The 24,289-nt window shown below is 34.0% G+C and overlaps 1 protein-coding gene across 1 annotated transcript; it reads right to left on the bottom strand.

The window, feature by feature from the left end:
• Window positions 1–645: 645 nt before the first annotated feature.
• LOC145605075 (anaphase-promoting complex subunit 6-like) lies at window positions 646–23,677 on the bottom strand. Its single transcript, XM_081661092.1, has 16 exons — window positions 23,340–23,677; window positions 21,626–21,760; window positions 18,095–18,168; window positions 17,300–17,339; window positions 16,953–16,998; window positions 14,739–14,818; window positions 14,225–14,406; window positions 14,014–14,139; window positions 11,266–11,340; window positions 10,126–10,251; window positions 9,467–9,536; window positions 7,165–7,247; window positions 3,231–3,344; window positions 2,004–2,103; window positions 1,240–1,275; window positions 646–973 (listed from the first exon to the last, which is right to left on the bottom strand). The coding sequence occupies exons 1-16, from the start codon at window positions 23,583–23,585 to the stop codon at window positions 866–868; spliced, it is 1,641 nt and encodes a 546-aa protein (XP_081517218.1). The 5' UTR covers window positions 23,586–23,677; the 3' UTR covers window positions 646–865.
• Between the last annotated feature and the right edge of the window lie 612 nt (window positions 23,678–24,289).

Here is a 24,289-nt window from a genome sequence, read left to right as displayed (position 1 = left end):
ACATTTCCCTTGTCTCACCCCCATTGGCCCATACGAGCTCCTTTTTCTTACCCAATAAGGGTAGCACAAATTTTAAATAAAAATGTTCAGTAAAATACTGAACACCCATTATAAAGTGACAATAAAATGCGCAAAAGTTACACTAAAACGCACAAAAGTTACTCTGACATATATATATGAGTTATTTATGCTTCATTGATAAATTTGACAAAAGTGACACTAAATTTGACAAAAGTGACACTAAATTTGACAAAAAGTGAACCCGATGTACAGTAATTTACTGAAAACCGGGTGTATACAAAAGTGATTTACCAGAATTTTATCAGTGATATTTTACAAAATAGCCGCTATATTTGCCTATTCGTACGTTGCTATGAACTCACGCCACTCAGTATTGATTTAATTTTTGGCCCTATTACACCTAATGTTCTAAACTTCTAACACATCCACTTTAAATTACAGGTGCTAACTCAAGACTTTTGGAAGTTCTAGTCTGACATTATACACGTCTCAAATTCTCAAAGCTTTAAGATTACCACCTCACAAAAAAAGTACAATGCAACATGTTATTGTGCTAGAACATCTTAGCCTCTAGTTGCGAGATTCTTCCCCCAAAAAAAAAAAAAAAAAAAAAAGAGGTACGATTTGTGTTAACTTGTTTTCTTTTCATAAAAAGAAAAAAAAAAAAAAAAAACACAACACTTTGAAACTCTAATCTCCAGTGTCAAATTTTGTCAATAGCTATGAGTGATTATTTTGGAATGATGTTAACATAGCTTTTAAACACAACATTGATACATTTTGTGTATATAAGAATGAATTGTTTCTAAAACTACACAATTTACAACCAAAAGGATACTCTGTACTAGGAGATCAATCCTGGAATTGAGTCAGGATCACAACGGCTCTCCTCTGCAAGTGCTAGAGTTAACATCTCTGTACAAAACTGATCGTCCGGTTTTAGCCACAATGCCTGTTGAGAAGATGTGAAATTATTTGCTAAAGAATTCACAAAACAAAAGACAATGGGGGAGAGGGACAACAAAAGAAAGACACACAAGATGTTCACATTGAAATGTTGCCGTTTGAATATTTTTTTTTTTCTTTTTTTTTTTCGACGAGGTTGCCGTTTGAAATTGAACAAGCCTGTGTTATCCAAATTCTCACGCAGAAGAGATTGATACATTAATCTGCTGCAATAATTCAGACAAAAGACAAACATGAAACACAAAAATTTACCTTGTGATAATTTGTAATAGCCGCACTATAATCTCCCTGCATGAAACAAAGGATTGTTAACATTGCCAAAGAGTATACTGTAATTTCTAGGATGCTATGTGTCCAAATAAAATGACTGAAGTTAATCGCTGAGAGACTAGAATCAGTCTTATAATCACTCTAGTAGCCTTATTTACAGCATAGAAAAATTATTTAATCTTTTTGTTTCTTGATGAAAGCTAGATACCCAAATAAACAAGTGCAGTGTCTAGTTCATTAGCATACTCACTTGCGCGCTCCTAAGACCAATGACTCTTGCATAAGCATAATCCTATACTACATGTGAGGAACAGGCATGCTAAACTATTGCTGATGAACAATTCAAGTAGACATCACAAGGGGAAAGCAGTCTTATTATCATTTTACAGCCTAGAAAAAAATTTATGTTCATTAGCATGCTCATTCCTAAGGCCAATGATCCCTGCTTTTCCCTGTACTACAAATTGAACAGGCATGCTCAATTATCGCTGATGAACAATTAAGTAGACATCTAGAGGCTGTACTTTCTATTTCTTGGTTGGAGGTAGCCGGTAAGGAGAAGGAGAAGCAACTCAGGCAAGGCAAGAGAGAGAGAGAGGGGGGGGGGGGGGTAGGGAAACTTCAGATATCAAACTAGAGTTGTTGGGAAGGATGTCTAATTACAGATTAAGACATGACATTGACTCATTCAGATCAAACCCATAAGAAGTTAAGAACATAGATTTGACCAATAGTCCAATACATACCTTCAAATGATAAGTGTAAGCAAGACCCGAATAAGTACTTAAACTCTTGGTAGATAAGTTTAGTGCTTTCTCATAATATTTGATAGCCTCAGGATATATCCTGAAAAATAATAACAAAAAAGTACCATGAAGCCATGGATCTCATTGCATGGTAAATTAGGCAGACTATTTGTGTGTTTGCAATATGAAACCACATAACATCAAACACAAATCAAATGCAGTCAATTTATCAAGGAAATTTTATCCAAAACTACCAATTAAAATGCATGTTTTGAAAACAACTACCTATTAAAATTTTTTTTTTTTTAAAGAACTACCACAAAGTTGTAAAAAGTTTAAGTAGCATTACCACTTTATTAATTCCAACTATATTCGGCATGTAGGTTCTACTTTGTACCTTTACCTCATAAAATCATCATCTAAATTACCCTTCATAAAGGTAAAAAGTGAGACCTAAATACCGGAGATTTTAGCCAAAATTGTTAAAGTGGTAGTGCCAATTAAACTTTTTACATCTTTGTGCTAGTTCTTTTAAAAAAAAAAATTTAATAGGTAGTTGTTTTCAAAACACGTGCTTTAATTGGTAGTTACTGACAAAATTTCCATTTATCAATATATTCAAGGAGTGTAAGTTAAAGGGAGGAGAGGACTAAAATAAGTAACTCCTCATTTTTTGAAGTTTCAAGGGGTACCCACTTCCTTCATTAGCCACTTAATGCTCATTACACGAGCATAAAGGTTATAGGGACTTATGGCCTATGTTACTCGGACTCTTCATTTCACCTCACGTACCCGTGTCGGACCCTCGACACTCGGACATGGGTATGACACCGAACACTTCACTTTTAGTTCAAAATCATGGAATTTTTTCAAAAAAAAGCCGAGTCGGACACTTAGACACATACCCGTGTCGGACATGGGTACCCGAGTCCAAGTAACATAGCTTATGGCAACAAACACTTTAAAATATGCAAGTAACAGGGGATTGAAAACCTAATAATATATTCTGAAGATACAGCCAGAAGATACCAGAATTACAGAGCACATACAGAACAAAAAAAATGGACATAAATTAAGATGAACTGAGTTCCGTAAAGACAAAGCAATAAGGAATCAGACATTCAGACCTAGTTCCTATAGAATATTCACAGACAGAATAAAAAAAGGGACTATGTAAAAACTCAACACCTGCATCGCAAATATAATGAACTTCAAGAATGAACATACTTTAATTTCCTATATGCATGCGCAAGATTGACAATAGTGGGTTCCCATGTTGCGTTCATGGATGCTGGGATATTCGCCAATGTTTTCTCAAACCACCGAACTGCTTTTTTGTACCTGAAATGGCATAGAAGCTCCAAGTAAAAAATGGGGATAGATACAACCCTAAGAAAACATATATACTGGAGTCTTTGCTAACTAGACTCATCGTGAAAAACAAAACTTGAAAGCATATTGAGGAAGTCTACTCTGTCCCTATTTATCATGCTAATACACCAAGTGCAATAAGTAAGCAAATTGGAGGTGAAAACACATAAACTAGTTCAACATAGAGAAAAATCACACACAAACACACATAGTTTTAAATCACACATGCAGCCACATTCACTCTAACTGTAACAGTCATGTAGCCACATTCGCATGCAATGCGGGTGGAATGTGGCTGTTGTGGCCTAACATGTTTGTCATGGTAACCTCAAAATTCTTTGTAGCTTCGTGATGGGGAGATGCGGCAATGATTTAATACCATGCTAACATAATCTGAACAGTAAATAAAAGAAGCTACTGCAAGTCAAAATCCAAAAAAAAAAAAAAAAACAAAAAAAAGAAAGAAAAGAAAAAGCCTAACCGTGCAGGGCATGTGTGAGAGCACGGGTGATAACTGTTAGCCAATATCGTGTTAACTATTATCATAAACATTCTAATCATAAACAAGGGTGTCTATGCCCTCTAAAAGAGACTTATAATACTAGGACCCAACCTGTGTTGCATGGACTCGGATATGAGGATACGACACTGGCATTGTCCGGTACGTCAATCCTGAAATTTCAGGACATGGGGAATTGGGGACTGTCCTTGGATACGGGTAAGGGGACACGGTGAAAATCTTTATTTTTAAGAATGTTTTTCCAAAGGAAAAACAAATTAAATACGCAGCCTATATTTAAATTTTTCTATTAAACAATAAAATTCAATAATTTTTAGTGCGTGAAAACTAAAGTTCTTCATTCCTTGTAAAAGATAAAATGAAGTGTTGCCGTGTATGAGAGAAGTTAGAAATATAATTTCATTTCCTAATAGTTACTAAGTTACAAGACTCATCAAGTGATTACTACCTTTCCAAATAAAGTAGAGAGAATGTGTGGGGTTTAATCAACATAAAAGCCAAAAAAAAAAAGGTTCCATGTTTACTAAGGCCATGATTTTTACCAAGGCCATGTATCTAATTAATTCTCTCTATGGAAAACGATCATGTTTCCTATTCTTTTTTTAAATACTTTTGACCCCACTCATTCTATTAAACCTTAGGATCATCTAGTATCACAATTGACCATTGTTTATGAAAGTAGAATAAAGTTGGAAAGTTAGATAATCCCTTCTTTCATGCACCCTATTTGAAGGACCATGTCTCCTACTAAAGTACCAAGTGAAATTGCAGTACAACCATTGTCAGCCAAGTTCAAGTAGTGAAGCCTTAAACTGAACCATAGTTTTCTTATAAAGGTTGGTTCCTCGATGACAATTGTTTAAAGAGGATGGGGGGTCTTGCTAGGCACCTTTGGTTTCAGAGATTCAGGCGTGTTTAAGAATTTCGTTGCTACCAGCTACAGCTAAAAGTCTGATTCTATAATTGCTAGGGTTTCCTTATGTCACTTCAAGTTCCAAATCTTGTTCTGGTTACCAAACTACTAAAGGAATCATGATTGGCTTTTATATACCAAAATCTAATTTCATAATAACATTAGCAATATATAAACGAGGTAGACGTAGACTGAAAATGACTTGGTTGGAAGGATATAAAGCATATGGATTTGCATGAGAATGAGGTATTTGATCATAAAGGATGAAGGAGGAAGATTTTTGTGAATGAGTATATGAAATAATCACTTTTGGTTCATGTAGCCGACACCACTTACGGGATTGAATCTTTGATTGATTGTTTATTAGCAATATATAAAATTCAATACTAACAAGACATTTCAATTGTCATGTTAATGAATCTCACCCCTTATAACCTCAATAGAGAATTAGCTCTTTGTGAATGCTTTGCCTTCAAAAAAATTGGTGTTTAGGTCTTGATGAGTATGCATTTGAAAAATTAAATGACGGACCACAGTATCCCTCCAGCCAAACCATTATTCATTGTCCATTGAATATTTCCAAATGTCCACCTTTCACTAACTTGGCCCTCAATGAATTCTTGACCTAATTATTGGCATTTTATATACATCATAATCACAAGCATAACTGTAGCTGATGTTGCCTTTTAGTCCATGATCAAGACCAACATCACAATAAGAAAATAAATATTTATGCTTTCACAATTCCTAAATCACACTAATAATTCTTAGATGGCAAACCAAAAGATGATTGGTAGCAGGCTAGCCTCTACAAGACAAAAGTGCAGGGTGGTTAACTAGAGTGTAAGACATTATATAGACCAACTGCAATAGATATGACTGCTTGATCAAGCAGATCAACTATAAATGAGTTTTACTGGGAAACATAGTTCCTGTACACCAATGCAGTAAAGGAACCTTACCAGTTCTATGTACTACCTTTGTTCCTGAATGTTCTTAACAGTTACTTTTTGCACACAATTAATGTAATTGGTGAGAGAGTTGATGTGGTGAGTGTAAAAAAAAAAGGTGGATAGAGTAGGAGAAAGTTTAAAAAGGTGGGTGAAGGTAAGAAAAAGGTGGTAAAGGTAAGAGTATAAAAAAGGTGGGTGGTGTAAGAAAATGTTAGAATAAGTATGAGAGTGAGTGGAAATATGTTGCCAAAATTGGAATAAAGTAAAAGTGTAAAGAACTTTTAGAAACGGACTATGGAAACTGGAAAGTGTAAAAAACTTTCAGGTAGACAAGTAGTACATTATTATGCATATATGCTGCAACTTCTACAGAGGAAAACATAAGATTGATCAAATAGATTCAGAGAAGAAAATTTGGAACCTAATAATCCCACCTTTGCCATTTCTGCTCATAACAATCCCACTTTTTCGAATTCCCAGAATAATCCCACCTTTGACCCCCATCTTCTTAAAACAGGCCTTTTAACCCACAACTTGTTTAACAGGTTAACTTTTTTTTTTTATTTTTTTCAATCTCTCATCTCCCACCTTAGCTACCCACCATAACCACCACCACTCTTCCATAAGCACCACCACATCACCGCCTAACCCCACCACCTTCTTTCTCTCACCTAACCCCGACCACCCCCATCCACCCATAAAACCCCCTAACACCAACCACCCCAAAATACCGCCGCCCACGAAATACCACCGCCCACGAACCCTAGCCACCACGAAATACCACCGCCCACGAACTCCAATCTCACCCTTAAACCCCGACCACCTCAAAATACCGCTGCCCACGAACTCCAGCCACCCCGAAATACCGCTGTCCACAAAATCCGACCACCTAAGAACCCCAATCTCACCCAAGAACCCCGACCAGCCACGAAACCCAAACCACCCCAAAATACCGCCGCCCACAAACCTTGACCACCCACGAACCCTGATCTCACCCACGAAACCGGGAAAGGGAGGTGTCTGATGCGGTGGTGGGGAGTTTTTTTAATTGAAAAAAATTAAAATTGTACCAATCAGAAGATGACACGTGGCAAGTCACAATCTAACATAAGTTGCCAATTTCACAAACCGGTAAAAGGCCTGTTTGAAGAAGATAGGGGTCAGGATTATTCTGGAAATTTGAAAAGGTGGGACTGTTACGTCTTATGAGCAGAAATGGCAAAGGTGGGATTATTAGTTTCTAATTTTCCAGCACAATCACCATTCACTATACAAGTCTCAGTATTAACAGATGAGTAAGTAGACAGCTTTTATATTTATTGCTAGATTTAACAAAAACCATAAGAGAAAGAACCAAAACATTCCACTTACAAACAAAGAGGGGGGGGGGGGGGTAAAACTTACTCCTTCATGTGATATGCAACAACACCCAATTCATTATACACCAAAGGATCAGAAGAGCAAATTGTTTGGGCCTGCAAAAAGAACTGTAGGAAACTCAAGTCAGTTTAAATCTACAGAGTACAGGACAAAAACTATCAACAAAATTTTTGATCAATCAAAGAGGGTCGATAAAACAACAGAATAAGAGTGCATTATCAAACAATGAGATGAATAAGGAACAAGACATCTAACATACTATACACATTCAATGCGAAGGCATGGACCTTTTGGGAAAAAATCTAATAAACTTCCTTAAAAGAGGCTGAACACAAAGGACAATCTTCCCAGAGCCAATAACTTGAGAAGTTCAAAATTCAAGCTAATTATTCAAGAGCAATACATGATCCATATAACTCTTTAAACCAAATAAGGCGTAGAACAATTAGCTTACAAGGATCACTTAGTCAGCAGACTGATCTTTTAATTTTGTCACAATTAAGTGGTAAATTCATTCACGCCTTACAGAACAAGTTGTTGTTAAAGCTTCCATTTTAGTGTTTCTTCAAATGGGTACATATCACACATTTCCACAAGGACATAAAACAAACAGTTGGCACCCTTCAAAAGAATTTTGTAATTTTTTTTTAATTTTTTTTTTTCAGCAAAAGAATTTTGTAATTAATGTAGAAAATTATAGACAGAACAAATTGAACTTTGTTATACATCCACAAAATTATTAATTACAAAATTTATATCAAACAAACATAGATTATTTATCTCATCTTGTTATGCAAACTGGTTAACTATAAATTTGTATTTGTATTCTAGTCTATGATTCATCCATGGGCTCACTCCTAATGGTGTATGATCATTGTTGGATTCCTTTCTGGCATGAGGAGAATTGAAGATTTGAAGATGATACCTAATCGCGAAAATTGCTAATCAGAACCTCTTGTAAGGATTCCTAATTACATACTAAGGCTTCAAAATTATTTGTATTTTCATACTGTTGCAGTGATGCTTACACTCCAAGGACAACCTGATTTCTTTGTAAAAGTAGCACTCCCTTTGCACCCCTTTAAGTTTCAAATTTGGGTTGAACACACCTGTTTAGGAGAGGAAAAATAGTGGAATTTTGTTGATTATTGGTGAATAAAAGTAGTAGGTATAGTTTAGTATTTTTTAGAGAAAGTGAGAGAAATTGAGGGCCAAAGGTGGGGAGGTAAAAGGACTAAGAACAAATTTTAAATTAGTAAATCCAACCCAAAATGAGAAATCAGAAAGCAAAATAATAAATATTAATATCTTGCATATACACATTAAGACGGATCTAAGATCTGGTAAGATCCTACATGAGAAATATGGTAAAAGATTTTTAATTTTTACCTAAGAAGTAAATGTACTGCAACTAGAATGGAACGGAAGAAGTATATGGGAGTAAATACAGACCTAGGAGAATGTTCGGTCTTCCACATATGAGTCGTGTGCCTTAATAAGAGGAATAGGAAACAGTGTACCCGAGATTTTTCTATAAAATATGGTTTGGGGTTGGAGGAGATGGTTACAAACTGAAACCTTTAGGATAAGCAATCAAAAGTTAACCTCTAATAGTGGAATTTTTTTTCAGATTTTCTTAAAATCTTAGTTGGTTTAATATGCTAAAAACAGTTTTATCAACAGTTCTAGGATCCAGTTGTTTGGCATCTATCATGTTTACGCTTGTAAATTGTAATCTAAATTTATAATTATGCTTTTGCAGAATGTCCATATGGCACCCTCCACTTGACTAGCATCTTTGGTGCCACGTTATACACTAAAATAACACCACTCAAGGTATGAGTCATGACTTAGGAGTTGGTAAATATTGCTTCGAATGTATTCCCTTCTTTTTTTATTGTAACAAACAATAAAATCAAAACCTCTTGATAGAAAGGTTAGATACCATCAATCAATCTGATAACAGAATCGTGACTGCCGAATCATATAAATTAAAAGTAGCTAGAACCACAAAGCAAAGACCAAATGAAAAACAAGGGGAAGTATTAACCAACCCAGATAATGTTTAAGTACTTATTTTAATATCATTGGTTATAAGTCTCCTAAATCTTTCTGTTACTCTCACCTATAATGCTGCTTTACTTTAAGCCCAAACTTATGTAGCTAAAACTTATTCTCCCAAACTCATGAGACCTTTCTCTTCAAGATTGCCACAGAAATAACTGGCTGTTGTACTTTGCAACAAAAGACATAGAATCAGAATACTAGCCTCTCATGCATCAAATGAAATTAAAAACTACTTTACAGCCAATATATGGTGGCTCACCTGCTCCGCAAGTTTGAAGCTGTGTGTTCGCATGTATTCCATGCCAATATACAAGGTTGGTAAATGACACCTGGAAGAAGAGAAATTCAGGACTTAATTATTAAAGGGACAATACATGGTGATAAGAAGACTTCAAAGTCATATAAGGCTTGCAAAGATAAAAATGTAACTATTATAGTTCCAATTAAAATTCATTGACAAGATGGAAAGAAAACACAAAACAATTATATTACAGCGCCAAAGGCAAGGGGGCAGCTATTGACAAAATCTAACAGAAAAAATAAGTCCCAATACCCTTAAAGAATCTGCAGTAATAACACCTAATAAATAGCCGTGCAACTAATAGCAAGAAATTACAGCCACAGTTATACTTGGCATTTTTGGCAATACAAATGCCCACCTACACAATGAGTGAGAAACATACTTTGGTGATAAAACTAAATAACATTGTCAATATCCAAATCAAATTAGATTCAACAGGGGTACAAACAATTGAAAAGTTGAAGTCAAAATAAAAAGCTCAGTCCACAGCGAGTACAATAAAATTATGGAGTCATATCACATTCCACGAATATAAGCCCTACAATAGCAGTACGCAGAGGACAAAGAATACACGAGGGGGTAAAAAATCCTTGAATAGATAAGACTGTAAAATTTACCCAGGAAACAAACGAGCAGCAGTGCGGTAAGCCAGCATTGCTTGATCACCTTCTTCTAAAGCAGCATATGCATTTCCTTGACCAATCCAAGAAGATAAAAATGTTCCTTCTAGACTTGTTGCCTTGCTATAGAAAATTGAAACATAGAAGGTATGAAATTATATTTCAGTAGCTAATGTCATACAATACAAGTTTGTGGCAGCAAGGTAAACATTCCCTATTTCCATTTACATGACATGGATCCAGTTCGTGATGTGAATATTCAGAAGTTCTACAAAAACATATGTCCTGTGAAGTTAATTGTTTTGCAAACTTATCAAATAACTGCTGGAATGAAAGTCAAATAACGGCTGGAATGAAAGTCAAATTTCCAATAATATTCAACTATATAATATTATGCTGAGGATGTTTTGATTATAGTAGTATAACTCGGCATCTTTTACATAATTGCATCAAAAAGTACCTTGAAGTCAGGGATAAACAAAGATACTAGCATACTACTGTCTATTTACTTATTCAATAACATTTTATAAATGCGTTTACGAATGTTGGTGTGCAGTGTATGAATGTTTTGTATATCTATCTACAAATACAATAACAAAAAATTTGGCATATTTTGAAATTAGAGAATTGCAAGGAAAAATTTACTCTTCACTTTGATGATTGAACAAGGTATTGGAAATGAAACATATGCATCAGGAAGTATCTTCATATGTAAGAAATGTAAATAAACTTTCACCATATATCTCTTCTAGCTCATAGAAGACAATGTCTTTGGCACATAATCTGAAAGTGCAGACCGTCTTAAAACAAAGAGAGGGGAAACTTAGGTGACGTAGCGGGAACCAGACAAAATATTTGTACATCTGAGGAAAAGCTTAGAGAAAAACAAAAGGCACAAAACAAAGCTTTGAGAAACAGAATCGGTCATTCAAGCAAGAAATACAAAGTAGACATAAAAGCATAAGTCCTGAATAATATGTCGCAAGCACAACAAATTAAAAATTTATACCAACTCCCACCAGTATTCAAATATAATCCACATTGTTTATGGATCTTTGCCTCCTTATGTTCTTATTCTATTGCATGGGTTACACATTCACGATTTGATATTAAAAATGTTGCCAAAGAAAGTAATACCTGAAATACCGGCGTGATTGGTCATACTTTCTGATGCAGTAATAGTAACATCCTACAGCAAACCATGACAGAGGCCTGGAGAAAAGAGAAAAGAGAAAAGGAATAAAAAAAAATTAAAAAAAAAAGGGCCTTGCCTGACAGAATGGAGCACAGAGCCCCAGTAGAACTAAAATTAAAAGTGATGCCAAAGAATTAATACATGATCCAGGGCAGAGGGAAAGGGGGAAATGATGCAGGGCGGAGTTTTTATTTTTTTTTATTTATAAGTTTTATTGTTTAAAATCTTAAATCCCAATGTGTAATTGTTTGATTGTTAATATTTTCCATGTACATATGAAGTAGTTTGGAACTTTGGATTCCTTGAGTTGTTTTGAAAAAAAATTAAATCACACACACTTGGTTTTATATAGAATTATAGAAATTATTATTGTATTAAAAAGTTAGGGTTGTCAACTTTTAATTGTGTTAAATTGTTTAATAATTTTGAATGTATGATATGGTAATTGAATTTTTGGTTTATATTTTTCATTTAATTACAACATGTCAAATGTTCACTTAATTCAAACAAATCCAAAACAACAGGAAAATATCCAATCTTCACCAATTCATGTTTAAGAGAATGAAATCCCAAAGAAATGATTATCTTCATTTAGTTTTCCCCAAACTCAAGAAAATGATATTGAAATAAGTGGTCCAACTACTAGTAATGTACCACCGGAGGAAGAATTGATATATGATGTACTACCTCTGTTTTGCTAAGTCTAACTCTGTTACTATAGCTACGTAAACCAAAGAAAAGTAATAATAGGGACTATACATGTGGATATTTTTGTATTAAAGAGGAGAGAGATATAGAGTAAGAGATTTATCAAATATAATCAGCCCCATGAAGTGAAGATGTGGATGATAAAAAATGAATAAAAAGTTGTCATAAAAAGAATAAAGTAAAAATGAGTAGAACTTAGAAAAACGAATGAAAACAGCAAGTGAGTAAGACTTAGGACAACGAAGGTACCATAACTTCTTCCTCGTGATCCGAGGAAAAAAATGAACATAATAGATTATCATGTAGTGAGAATAGTTTATATTCTCAAAAAACATTGCCAACCAAAAATCCATGTATGACTTCCCTTATAGACAAGTGTCTGATTTATATATTTTTTTTTTTCTATCTTTTTTAGATTGTATGAACAAATATTTTGGTTAAATTAAACTATCTATGTGTCAAGAATTTTTTTCTAAATTTTTGTAAAATTATACAATGTCCATTTGTCCTCTCGGTGTGAAAAATCTGGCCGCCAATGACATGATCACTCCATAGTCTGATTAACTAGAAAAGGTCAGATATTTTCAAAACAAAATAAATGTATAAGAAGAGATGTTTAGGGGAAAAAAAAGGAATAAAATCAAAGACCCTAGAGACCACTGAGTTGCAGCATTTCTGCAACTTCCTAACAAGTGCTATTATTATACAAAAGGAACATTTCAGCTTAAAACAAATTAGAGGAAAGGAATGCATTATGGATTCCCCTCACAGGTCACAATATTGTGTTTAGTAGGAGGAGCCTTTCAACTTTTAGACTTTGAGCAACTCAGAGGACAAATAATGTTGGGATCCTCTCACTATTCTATTATTATGATGGAGAAAGTGAGAAACCATATCGTTTGGAAAAATCACCAGGTGGGAGAGTTTGATGTACAATTTTTCCAACACAGAATTGAATCAGACAACCAAGATGCAGGATATGCAGTTTCTAATCAAGAGAGCAAGTGTAGCACAGCACCAATAGTGCTTTCCTTCCAAAGAGACAAAATTGCAGATGATATTAAATCAGTAAAAAGACATCATGGAAAGAGCTAAGATAATCAGAAACACCATATAATCACTGGTCAGCTCTAAAAGAAATTGATTTTCAGAGAAGACTATTGTATTATATAAGGAATACAAGCATCAATGTAAATTTAGTGAAGCAACTTCATCCATAAACTTTTGGCATTGCAGTTTAGGTAACTTCAAACCTTATGTAAATAGTTAGAAACAATTCCCATAGAAAATAGCAAGAACAGAAAATCTATATACCCGTTTCATAATTTTCTCAACATAATTTGTTTGCCCATTTCATAATGTTCTTAGCATATCTACTTTATTCTATTTTTGGCAAACCCCTTTACTATCTTACCCTTCAGCCTTACAATTTTACACCTGTCCACTGACTCTCTTACTTTATCCACCTTTTTCTTACACCTACCCACCTTTTTACGCTCTCTCTTACCTTGTCCACACGTTTCTTACATCAACACACATTTTTACACTCTCTCTTGCCTTAATTCTTGTGCAAACATTATATGGTAAGAACACTATGAAACAAAAGTATATTAAGATAGCTTAGACAATAAAGTTGCATGCAAAACATGCATAAGAAAGGCTAAAAATATGGTCAAAGCGAACAGAAAGTAGTACCAGAAGTTTGAACCCCCCCACCCCCCAAAGATTCAAGAGTATATATGGATTAATGGATACAATATAGGATTTCACTTTTTCAGGACAAAAATCCTAACAAATCCATAGTTACTGGATTGATCCACTGGGTCATGTACTCATATTAGTTGCATGAAGTAACATAAACATCATTACAAGCATAAAAAGGAGCACGTAATGTAAAGTAGAAAACATTCAGAAATGCATTATTAACAAAGCAGATATATTATAGCCTATAAAACCACTACGGACTAGAGAAAATGTCTCACTTTTGAGGATGATCTTTGACCAAATTGCAAGCCATAATATACAGCTCATTTGACTGGCCGAGTTCCATGGCAGCAGCTAGATGTACCAAAGTACACTTCAGATGGAAAGGATCTTTTTCAAGCAATCTGAATGGATAAAATATAAGATGAGAAAATCAGCCTGGTCTGAATAGAGTTAGCTATAAAGAAGCACGTCATATTTCAAACTCACAATGAAGTTAGTTCGAAACATTTCTGATATTCACCGCACTGATGGTAATATTCAGCTTTACAGGCCAACAAGTCAGTGTTATTCTTCAAAGTTCCATCAAAGGATGAATCTGATGAAGGACTGCAGGCATTTTCCTTCCCAACATCATCAAACATGGCTTCTACAACATTCTCTTTATCTTGCTAAACACAAACATATGAAAGACTAATCAAGGACATGAAAAAAAATATATTGTTTTAGCAATATATTTATCAATATGACAAAATCAAACTATATTCTTCTTTCACAAGTGTTGTTCATGCATTAAATGCTGCCTATTTTCAACATGAATTGCTATTAGAAAAACAATATGGATAGAGTTTATTTTATTTTCTATTCATCTATATATATGATTGTTTTTTTCAAAGAAAAGGATTTTCAATACTTAAAATAAGAAATAAGGAGGCACCAAACCAGATATTTCCATCAACAAGATGTCCTCATACTTAGCAGTACACCAAAAACAGGTGCTTACCTTCTTTATTAGACAAGTATAAAATGAAGAAAGCCACCCGTCTTCATGGCTAAATTGCAATGATGAAAGTAGAGAGGATTCTGAAGAAAAAGAAAAAGGAGACAGTTGGACATAAGACATTGGAAAAATGCAAAAATGTCTTCACCAAAATATTACATAAGCTAATCCAAAGGTTTCAATGGCAAGGCAAGATGTTATTTGGGAATTGCTAGCCATCAGTAAAGATTTCAAAATCTACTCCTAATTGAATTTTACTTTAAAGATCATCAATGATGTACATCAGCCCTAAGCTTGCTAAAAGAAACTAGCTTAGCTGATTGTATCTCTCAAAAAAAAAAAAAACAAAAAAAAAAAAAGATCTTTAAGAACAGGATTCAAATCTTTCTACTGCAAAATTTCCAACAGAAAAACATTGTTTAGTTTAATTATAGATAACAAAATATGCCCAGCTAGAGAAATTCGGAGTACACAGACATATAACATTTATGTAGAATCTCCGGCAGTTAAATCAAGCCACGCATACTAGAAGGTAGAGTTGATATATAACAGATTTTTTTTCCCTTTCGTTGATAAGATTTTAATGTCTAGCCTAATTTTGTTGTTATTTCCACATCCGATGTCAAAAAATAAATATTTGTTCACATATATTATAGTTGGGTACGTTGTTGTATATTTGCTTACTTGGGTATGTAAGCGTGATTCCCATAACTGGATATTGATACAAATCAAGCACCTTACTATCTTTAATTATGACTTTACCTCACCCTTCTAGAGGAAGTTTTACATGTCGATTAATAATATTAGTTGTTTAAGGGGTCTTTTGGCCTTCCAAGTTATTTGGTTTAGTCATTTGGGCTTAGCTTAAATATAGGGCTAATTTTCAGCTTCCTTAGGCCCCAAGAAGAAACCTTGTGGGAGGGCAACTTGGGTTGCAAGTAGGAGTGGTGAATTAGAGGGTGGAAGTGATGCACATGCTTGCTCCCCAAGGCACCCTTCACATATTTCCATCTTTTGGTAGTGTACTTACTTTCCAAAAATACTACTACCTCCGTTTCATAATGTTCTTAATATATTCTAATTTTGCCGGTTTCATAATGTTCTTAACATATCAATTTCATTTTTAGCTACCCCTTTTACTAACTTATCCCTCTTGCCCCACAATATTTACGTCTCTCTACTCACTATCTCTTACTTTACCTACCTTATTCATATAACCACCCACGACCCACCTTTTACACTCTCTTACTTTATCCAGCTTTTTCATACACACACACACCCACCCCCTCCCCTCCCCCTCCCCCTCCCCTTGCCTTAATTCATGTGCAAAAAGTAAATATTAAGAACATTATGAAATGGAGGTAGCATTTACTTTTCTAGGTAAGTATGGAATGCTAGGTAGCACCAAGTTAAAACAATTAAGCGGTTGTTTTATATGTTCATTTGGTGGCAACATAGAAAATGAAATTGCTTATGTATGTTCTAACTCTTACCAAATGGATGAAGTTGCTTACCTAGTCCAACCTAGGTAAGTAGAACTTTACCTGGGAAGTAAACTTCCAACATCCAACTACCAAACTTTGGCAATTTTTAGGCAATATAACATCATAGGCATTTTAACTTTCTAAAAAGTAATACTTCCTACGGCTGACAAACGAGACATTAGATTGTGATTTGAGTAAATTTAAGCCTTGGCTTGTTATATCTACATGTGTGCTAAATCAAACAATTGAAAGCTTTTTGCCATTTTTTATTCACCTAGGTTGACAATAGTTTTTAGACCTTTGAGGTTAAGTTACTATCCTTCATTTTGTCAAAGCAGAGGTTTAACACACTACAATTACAAGAAACCATCCAAGAATCTATCTTTCTTCAAGAACTTGCAAGTTCTAAATACTTTTTTCCAAAAAAAGATTAAAAATAATACTTCTTCCGTTTTTTTAATTGCATCACTTTGCAGATTGCGAATTCCTAGACAATTTTTGGAGATGAGAGAAATAGAGAGAATAAAAAGTGAACCCATGTGATAAGAGAGAGATATAGAGAGTTAATTAACTAAAAAGAAAATGATGCAACTAATTTGAAACTTCCGTTTTAGGAAAGTGATGCAACTAAAAAGAAACCGCATATTTTGTTAACGTCCCTCTCCATTATGACTCCTTAAAGAAAGAGGGAAGTAAAAGATCCTTAAGCTATAAACAACAAAAATTGTCCAACCTTCACTGCATGTAAGCATATGGTTTTCAATGAGGCGATCCAAAGCCTGGACAAAACAAGGGGAAAAAATTGTAAGATCAGTACATTTAGTGATTTTGTCCATAAAATTCATGCAATATATCCAACCATAAGTCCACAATAAAAATTTAAATACAACCATTAATAATCAAATGCCAAAATAGATAGGCTAAAAACAGAGGGAATAAGTAACTCATCCACTTTGCATGTATATCACTAAAAGGCCCAATTTTGGACAAGTAATATGATGTCTTTCTCAAATACCAAGATTTTCACAAAGGAAAATTTAGGAAAGTTTGTGAGGACAAGTTTCAGTCTCAAAAGCGTACCTCATAACACAAAGGATCGGCTTTGACTGCAGCTATATACCTGAAAACACAGGATTATATACACAGTTTGGTCAGTAAAACTAAAATTTTATACATAATAAGCCCTATGAGGCTGTGACTAATACTTTATATTTACTAACATCCAAGCAGCTATTTGCAACAAATGGTTAGAGCAGCGACTTTTGCTGCCTTTCTGATTTGCTTTATTACAGTATGATCCAAACAACAAAAGGAGAATTGTTAAGTCTCATTGGTTATAACTTTATATTACTACAACTATGTAATAAAGGTAACACTAATAAATGTAGCAGAAAATCATTCATTATAGATAATATTGTCTTTGATTAATGATCATCAAGATTGACACCATAGTCATTTATACAAAAACAAATTGACGTAACAAGAATAAAGCAACTCAACATTGAGCTTGTTGAAATTATATTGTATGGAGTTATATTAATTTGTCAGAATTATATTATTGTCCTAAACTTATCAGAACTTAAATAATTTTCTGAAAATACTTCACTTGTTTGAACATGTTTCCGAACTAAACTTATATCAGCTTATATATGGGATTAAGGCTTTGATTTTTGTTTGTTGTTATTTAAATTATATAAACATATGTTTTGAGTAAAATAAAATAAGTTAATATATGATGAAACAAAGAAGCCCTTACTTTAAACCCACACAAATCATCCCAAATAGTGAAAGAAACAAAACTGAGTTTTAGACAAAGGGTGCAAATCAAAGCATTAGATGACAAATTAAAACCACCACAAAGAGGCTGAGACTCACCACTGGCGTGCTTGAGCACGATTTTCCAGAGCCTCATATGCTCTACCTCGGAGAAAACATATAGCTGCGGATATCTGCATGAACAAATTTTATAGTCAATTTTAATCGGACTCGGTTCTCCTTTTAGCTTCTCCTTGGCTTATTTGAATAACTTTCAGCAAAATAAGTTTAAAAATATACATATACACAACCTCCGTCACAAATACCTTACACCGTTACACGTCACTTTTGGGCATGTTTATTTAATACTCTATCCCTTCCTATTTGGTTTATATGCTTTCCTTATAAGGTCATTCATATTTAGTTGACACAATTCTATTTTCTAAACTTTCTCTATTATGTTTTAATCCCCACGTTTTTGGTGAATATCTATGAAAACAGTTTAAATCACATTCCCCACTTGCCAACAAAAGTAATAGTCCTTACAACCCACTAACTACCATAAATAAATTACTCCACCTACCAACTTTCACATGATAAAATACTCAAGTCAAGTAATATGCCTAAAACTTTATATCGGTCAAACCGTGTTAATTAAATAGGGACAAAGGATGTATATATCAAAACTATTACTGTCAATTTCTATTCATAAATTAAGACAAAAATTTGGTTATATTATATGAATAGTGCAAAAAACAAGTAAAGTATGATGGGAAAGAGGAAGTATATACAAGCTACGTTAAACAAAAACAAGTTAAGTTTAGCTAATATAAGTTCATTGAAAATAACTTCTTTAAATTTAGCATATATATATTCAACAAAAATTACACAATTCTATATATATTGGTAAATATTGAAATTAATAAAAAAAATAATAATAATAAAAATAATAATAAAAAAACAGGTAAATAAACCCAACATGTTACATAATAACATTTGTTTTCGCATATTAGCCCAAGAAGAAAGTCAAAAGTGGAGTGTGAGACTATGAGTTGTGAAAATAGTCAAAGTGTTTATTAAAAAAAATGCTTAAGGAACAAAGCCTCTGCTTTTGAGTGGTAATTCGTTGTGGGATAGGATTTCTTAATTGGCTTCATTGTGAGCTATGGCAACAGAGGAATTTACAAGTCACTTAATGGGGAAAATTCAACGGCGTTAGGATAATATTTAATCTGTTGTTGGCAATTACAAGGACAACTTGTTCTTTGTTTTGGCTCTTACTGCTATTAGCTCGTTTAAAATAAATAAATAAATTGAGAGTTGGTCTTTACCACTCTGTAATAAAAGGGTGTGCTATCCTAAACATTTTGGAATGTTGATGGTTGTTAGTTACTTTTCATCAGATACTTGTTGCGCTCTATCTTTTGCCGAGTTTGACTTTGTTAATCAAGTTTTTTTTTTTAAAAAAAAAAAAAAACCCATAGATGAGTTTGAGCTTGTTCAGAAATATAGCACATCACAAATTTTTAGCAGCGTGCTAAGATATACATAAAAAAAATTCCAAAAATCCGTTCCAAACAACCCCTATCCCCCAAGATACCGAAATCAACCAACTAGTAAATCGCATTCCTGTACTCGTTCTGCATACTGAAGCTTTCCAAAAATTATGTAACAACAATGTTTTCGACCAGCCAATTTTAAATTTAGATGGTGTAAGAAAAGTTCTTTGCAAGACTTTAAACTCAAAGGGGATTCACAAATACCCAATACAAGCCCAATAGGTGGTGGTGCTCATGTTGCTTGTTTTATCCAACAACCAGTTCTAAACTCAGGGCTTCACAGCACAAAGACTTTACAGAACTTTCTTTGCTTCTTTGTAAAGGTTGATCTCCTATTCTCCTCACTAGATTTTACTCCTCAACACAACAACACTTCAATATTCAGTAACTATTTTACCATTAGTCAGAAGCTCTCTTAATTCATGTAATCATGCCACCTAGATTGAATTTTTTTTGTTTTCAAACTGCAAGTTTCTCCTATTTATCATAATGTATGTCATTACAGGCTTGTTGCACCGACATAGTAGTGAGTTTAATATGAATATATGATGCAACACCAATAACTCCCTTCCATTGAAGATTTTCTCATATACTTTACAATTTCAAAGGATATGATATTCTGACATTACATATGTCTGGGCAAGTATCCAAAGCATGTGAGCATTTATGTTTAAACAGCTACCTTGGCAAATTCAGTACTAGTTACATGCTTAGAACTGAAGTTTTGGAGACTAAACAAGGCAATTTCTGCTCAGCTGTACATCTTGCGCTTTGCAATTTGCCGATAAATCATAAAAAGACCAGTAGAAATCAGTAATTGCATTGTTTGCTAGCTGCTACTATTGCAGAAGCTGTTCAGAATTGTAGAAATATCCAAAAACTCTCTTGGATAATCTGTAGAATTATTATACGTGTTTCTGAAGGTGAATCATAGTTTGCTAGCCGTTCAATTGTAGCCTTGTAGGCAAGTCCAGAACTCTCTTTAATCATCTGTAGATTCACTATACATGTGTTCAAAAGGTGAATGGAAAATAGAAATTTTGTGGCTACATATTTCTGTGTGCTTGGAGAGAAATGATAGAAATTTTTAAAATTGAGTCTCTAGTGAAGAATCTTTTCAGAGAGGGTTGTTTTTTTTATATTAGTATCAACTCTCATGTCCCAAACAAGGAATATTAGACATAACACTTTCTCCGTTCTTTAATAGTTGCAATTATTGGACTCTTGCACTATCTAGGGCCTCTAATCCTAATTTTATGTTTTCCCCACAAGTATATTCCTCAATTTCTATATAATGCAGTATTAATTCCAATCTAACCTCACTTGACCCAACACAACTTACACACTTGCATTGTCAGGCAAAACAAGTTTATTTTAGACAATTTCAACAAAATAATTACTTTTTCAAGGTTTATTCAGATAAATTTTCAGACAAAGATAGTTTTTGTTTCAAATAATATAACCTTATACTTCCTACGTTTTTTCATAGTTGCAACACACACTTTTTCACGGTATTTAAGAAATATGGGATTCACATGATATAATACACTTTAAAATGAGGTGAGTGGTTATAAGGAGTGTAATTTAGTGGGCCATGTGATTTAAATAAGGGAATAGTACATCATTTCCCTAAAATAACTTTTCATTTATAGTGTGTTGCAAGTATTGTGACATTTCCATTTTAGGGAAGTGTTGCAAGTAATAAAAAACGGAGGAAGTATATAAACATGTTCAATGATCTTTTAGATAAGCTCCAAAAGCCTAAAACACAAATTAATTAAATTAAATAAATAAAATAATAAAATATGCTATTATGTGAAATAATATGATAAGTTTTGAAGTACAGTTTCAAAACAACAATTTATCATTTTTTAGTGGTCAAAGTTGTGTGTGTTGGCAAACATGAAATTTCAATAGTTGCAATGCATCCTTGATTTCATTTAATTCATTATTCGTAAACATTCAATTTTTGAGATTGCTACATTAGTAGCGTTGTTCATATCTAAAATTTCCGATTTTCAATTCTAAAAAAATATTCAACAATTATATGCAAAACTGAAATAAATCCAGCCACTGCAAAGGAAAAACATACATTGATTTCATGGTCTTGAGCATCCTTGTCAAGGTACATAACACTTCTGTCTTTTGTGTCGCTTACATTACCATGTTCATCAAGTTTAGCATCTCCTAGCATTTGTAAACATTGATCCCACTCCTTTAGCTCCTCCTGGATTATGCACCAAAAGTGTATTAATTACCAAGCAATTCTTTTGAGTTTGGCCTTGCTTAGCAGCTAAAGGTTAGCTATACAGAACATTGCCATGCTCACAGGAACAAAAAGATGTCCCACCAGACTATCCAAATAGACAGATGCTTCGTTCAAAGATTCTTTTTTTCTTACAATACTACTGCCATGCATTAATCGGAGAGATAGAACTAAGCTTATACTTAATGTGCTATACAGAATAGATAGAGCCCTCATCATCTTCTTTACATATGTGAATCAAAAACTAACAAACTTGTGTGCCAAATGCTTGAACTAAAGGAAGGTCATACATGTACCCCAACAAACATCAGTTCTGCCCTTTATAAATCATGCTCATCAATCCGGACAGCCCTAAAAAGCATCTTGAGTCATGATCAGACACTAACCATTGAAATATTTCATATAATTTGCATTGCATCTAACATATAAATACATCCTACACACCTAACTCCAAGTCCTCTGCACAACATGGGATCGATTTTTAAATTAGGTCTCACAATTCATCATTGAAAGCAAATTATTTTTGGGAGAATGCCATGCTTCAAGTCATATTCTTTTCGAGAAAGATTTATGTAATCCAACATTATATTGTCTCACTAAGAAAATCACTTCTTCAAAATATCAATTAATGTAGTTATTTTAGTTCTGAATCTATAATCATTGTTTTCTAAAATTTTCATCCCTGCCCTTGGCCTATAGACCCTATTGTATCAATCAGCTTATCCACGTGCTATAGGTCAGCCACTTCTCCAATATAACAAAGCTCCTAGTTTAGCTGATATTCCAAACTAAAACCACCAATCATTAGCAACAAACATATTGGTTGATAAAATACCATTATTTCCATAACATACAATACTTGAATTATCCTCTTTATCCCCTTTTGTCATCAAAAAAGTGAGCTTTCTACCGGGAACTAGGGAAGACCATCGGTGACTAGTTCACATTTGAGATACTTATAACACAATGATTCCAAACTAATGTATGCAAACAAGCACGATTTGCTCCAACAAGAATGTTTCTCCCATTTCACCAAAGAATCTTCTGAGAACTCCCATTTGTTCAATTTCAACAAACCAAACAGTCAATACTGCGCTAATGAATATCAGTTCTGATTACACGACAAACCGACAGCAATGAAAAAGCCTTAATCCCAAATTTTCCAGTCTTTACAAACAACTAAAATTTCCTATTCGAATCATAAAACCTGCCTCACCTGTTCATTCTATTCACCCACTTTCAACAATATTCAAAACAAACACTAATACACCAAATTTGCAGATGCCAACTAACTTAATTGGTCAAAAGTCTTACATATCAGGCATCAAATCCCGTCTACATCAATTTGCCCTTTGCGACTCTCTCTACACCGCCAATTCGAGACCACAACGTACTAAACTTACTAATACAATAAATTAACAACCAATTACAAAAACCCTAAAAAATCAACACAATTAAAAAAAAAAAAAAAAAAAAAAAAAAAAAAAAAAAAAAAAACATACTCAATTTTTTTGAAAAAGGGGGAGAGAAGAGTACTGACGAGGCATTTGGCGGCGAGGTAGCGAAAGCGAAGGTCACGGAGGACAACATGAGAGGCATTAAGGAGGTGAAAAGCGCGGCGAAAATGGCGACCGAGAAAAAGAGCTTGAGCTTGCATGTAAATATCGGCGGGGTCGGAGGTGAAGGCGGCGACTTTATCGGCGAAGAAAATGGCGGAGGAGTAGAGGTGTTTGCTAACACAGTCTCTCACTACTCCTCTTAGCTTCTCTATTTCTTCTTCCCTCATCTTTGATTCTGCACTTTCACAGAGGAGAGAGAAACTGGGAGGATGAAGATGAAATGGGGGTTTTGGATGATTCAAGGGGGAAAGAGCGGGAGTGGAAGGGTTTTGGCTATGCGGATTTTAATTTGATTTTACTTCTTCGATTTTAAACATTTGTTCCACTTTTCATTGAAATTATTTTTTTAATTATACGAAGTAACATATTTGGAATGTGTAGAAATATGTATAGTTTTTTGTATAATATGTGTATAGCTATACTTAGTGCAGGAGTAGTTTTTTATTTTTTGTCTGTTTCTTTCCTTGACAACAGCCATGAGCTGTAGTTTTGTCTTGTAGTGATCAAGGTGTGTATATATTAATGAGAAGCAGATCTTTCTAGGGTTGAGAGCCCCTGAAATTATTCTTCCGCCTCCATTCACTAACAAAACATTCTTGCTGAACACACAAAACCAAATACACTCTGATTTTATTCATGGTATCAGAGCTCACCAGGTTGTGAGATTGAACAAAATCGAAGCTTTCTGAAATAGAAAGTTTGAATCTTTAGCCAAACACTGAACCGAATATCAAAGTTTTAATCTTTGATATTAAAAGTTTAAATTCCTGAAATAGAAACACATAATGGAGGGTAAGCAAGTTGTTCCTTATGCTGATCCTTATTATTTGGGAAGCTCGGATAACTCGAACACACCATTGGGAACGATTGT

Source organism: Chenopodium album, chromosome 22, assembly GCF_948465745.1.
Source record: "Chenopodium album chromosome 22, dcCheAlbu1.1, whole genome shotgun sequence".
NCBI lineage: Eukaryota > Viridiplantae > Streptophyta > Magnoliopsida > Caryophyllales > Amaranthaceae > Chenopodium > Chenopodium album.
The sequence above is the reverse complement of the archived record's forward strand: the minus strand, read 5'-3'. Positions and strand labels throughout refer to the sequence as shown.

Bases quoted from the DNA above. Each gene is read 5' to 3' on its own strand.
- LOC145605075 (XM_081661092.1), bottom strand. From the start codon at position 23,585: ATGAGGGAAGAAGAAATAGAGAAGCTAAGAGGAGTAGTGAGAGACTGT. The intron at 14,407-14,738 runs GTAAGCACCTGT...GTTTGTGTTTAG, and splicing joins ATACTTGTCTAATAAAGAAG to CAAGATAAAGAGAATGTTGT. The intron at 14,140-14,224 runs GTGAGTTTGAAA...TTATCCATTCAG, and splicing joins TGTTTCGAACTAACTTCATT to ATTGCTTGAAAAAGATCCTT.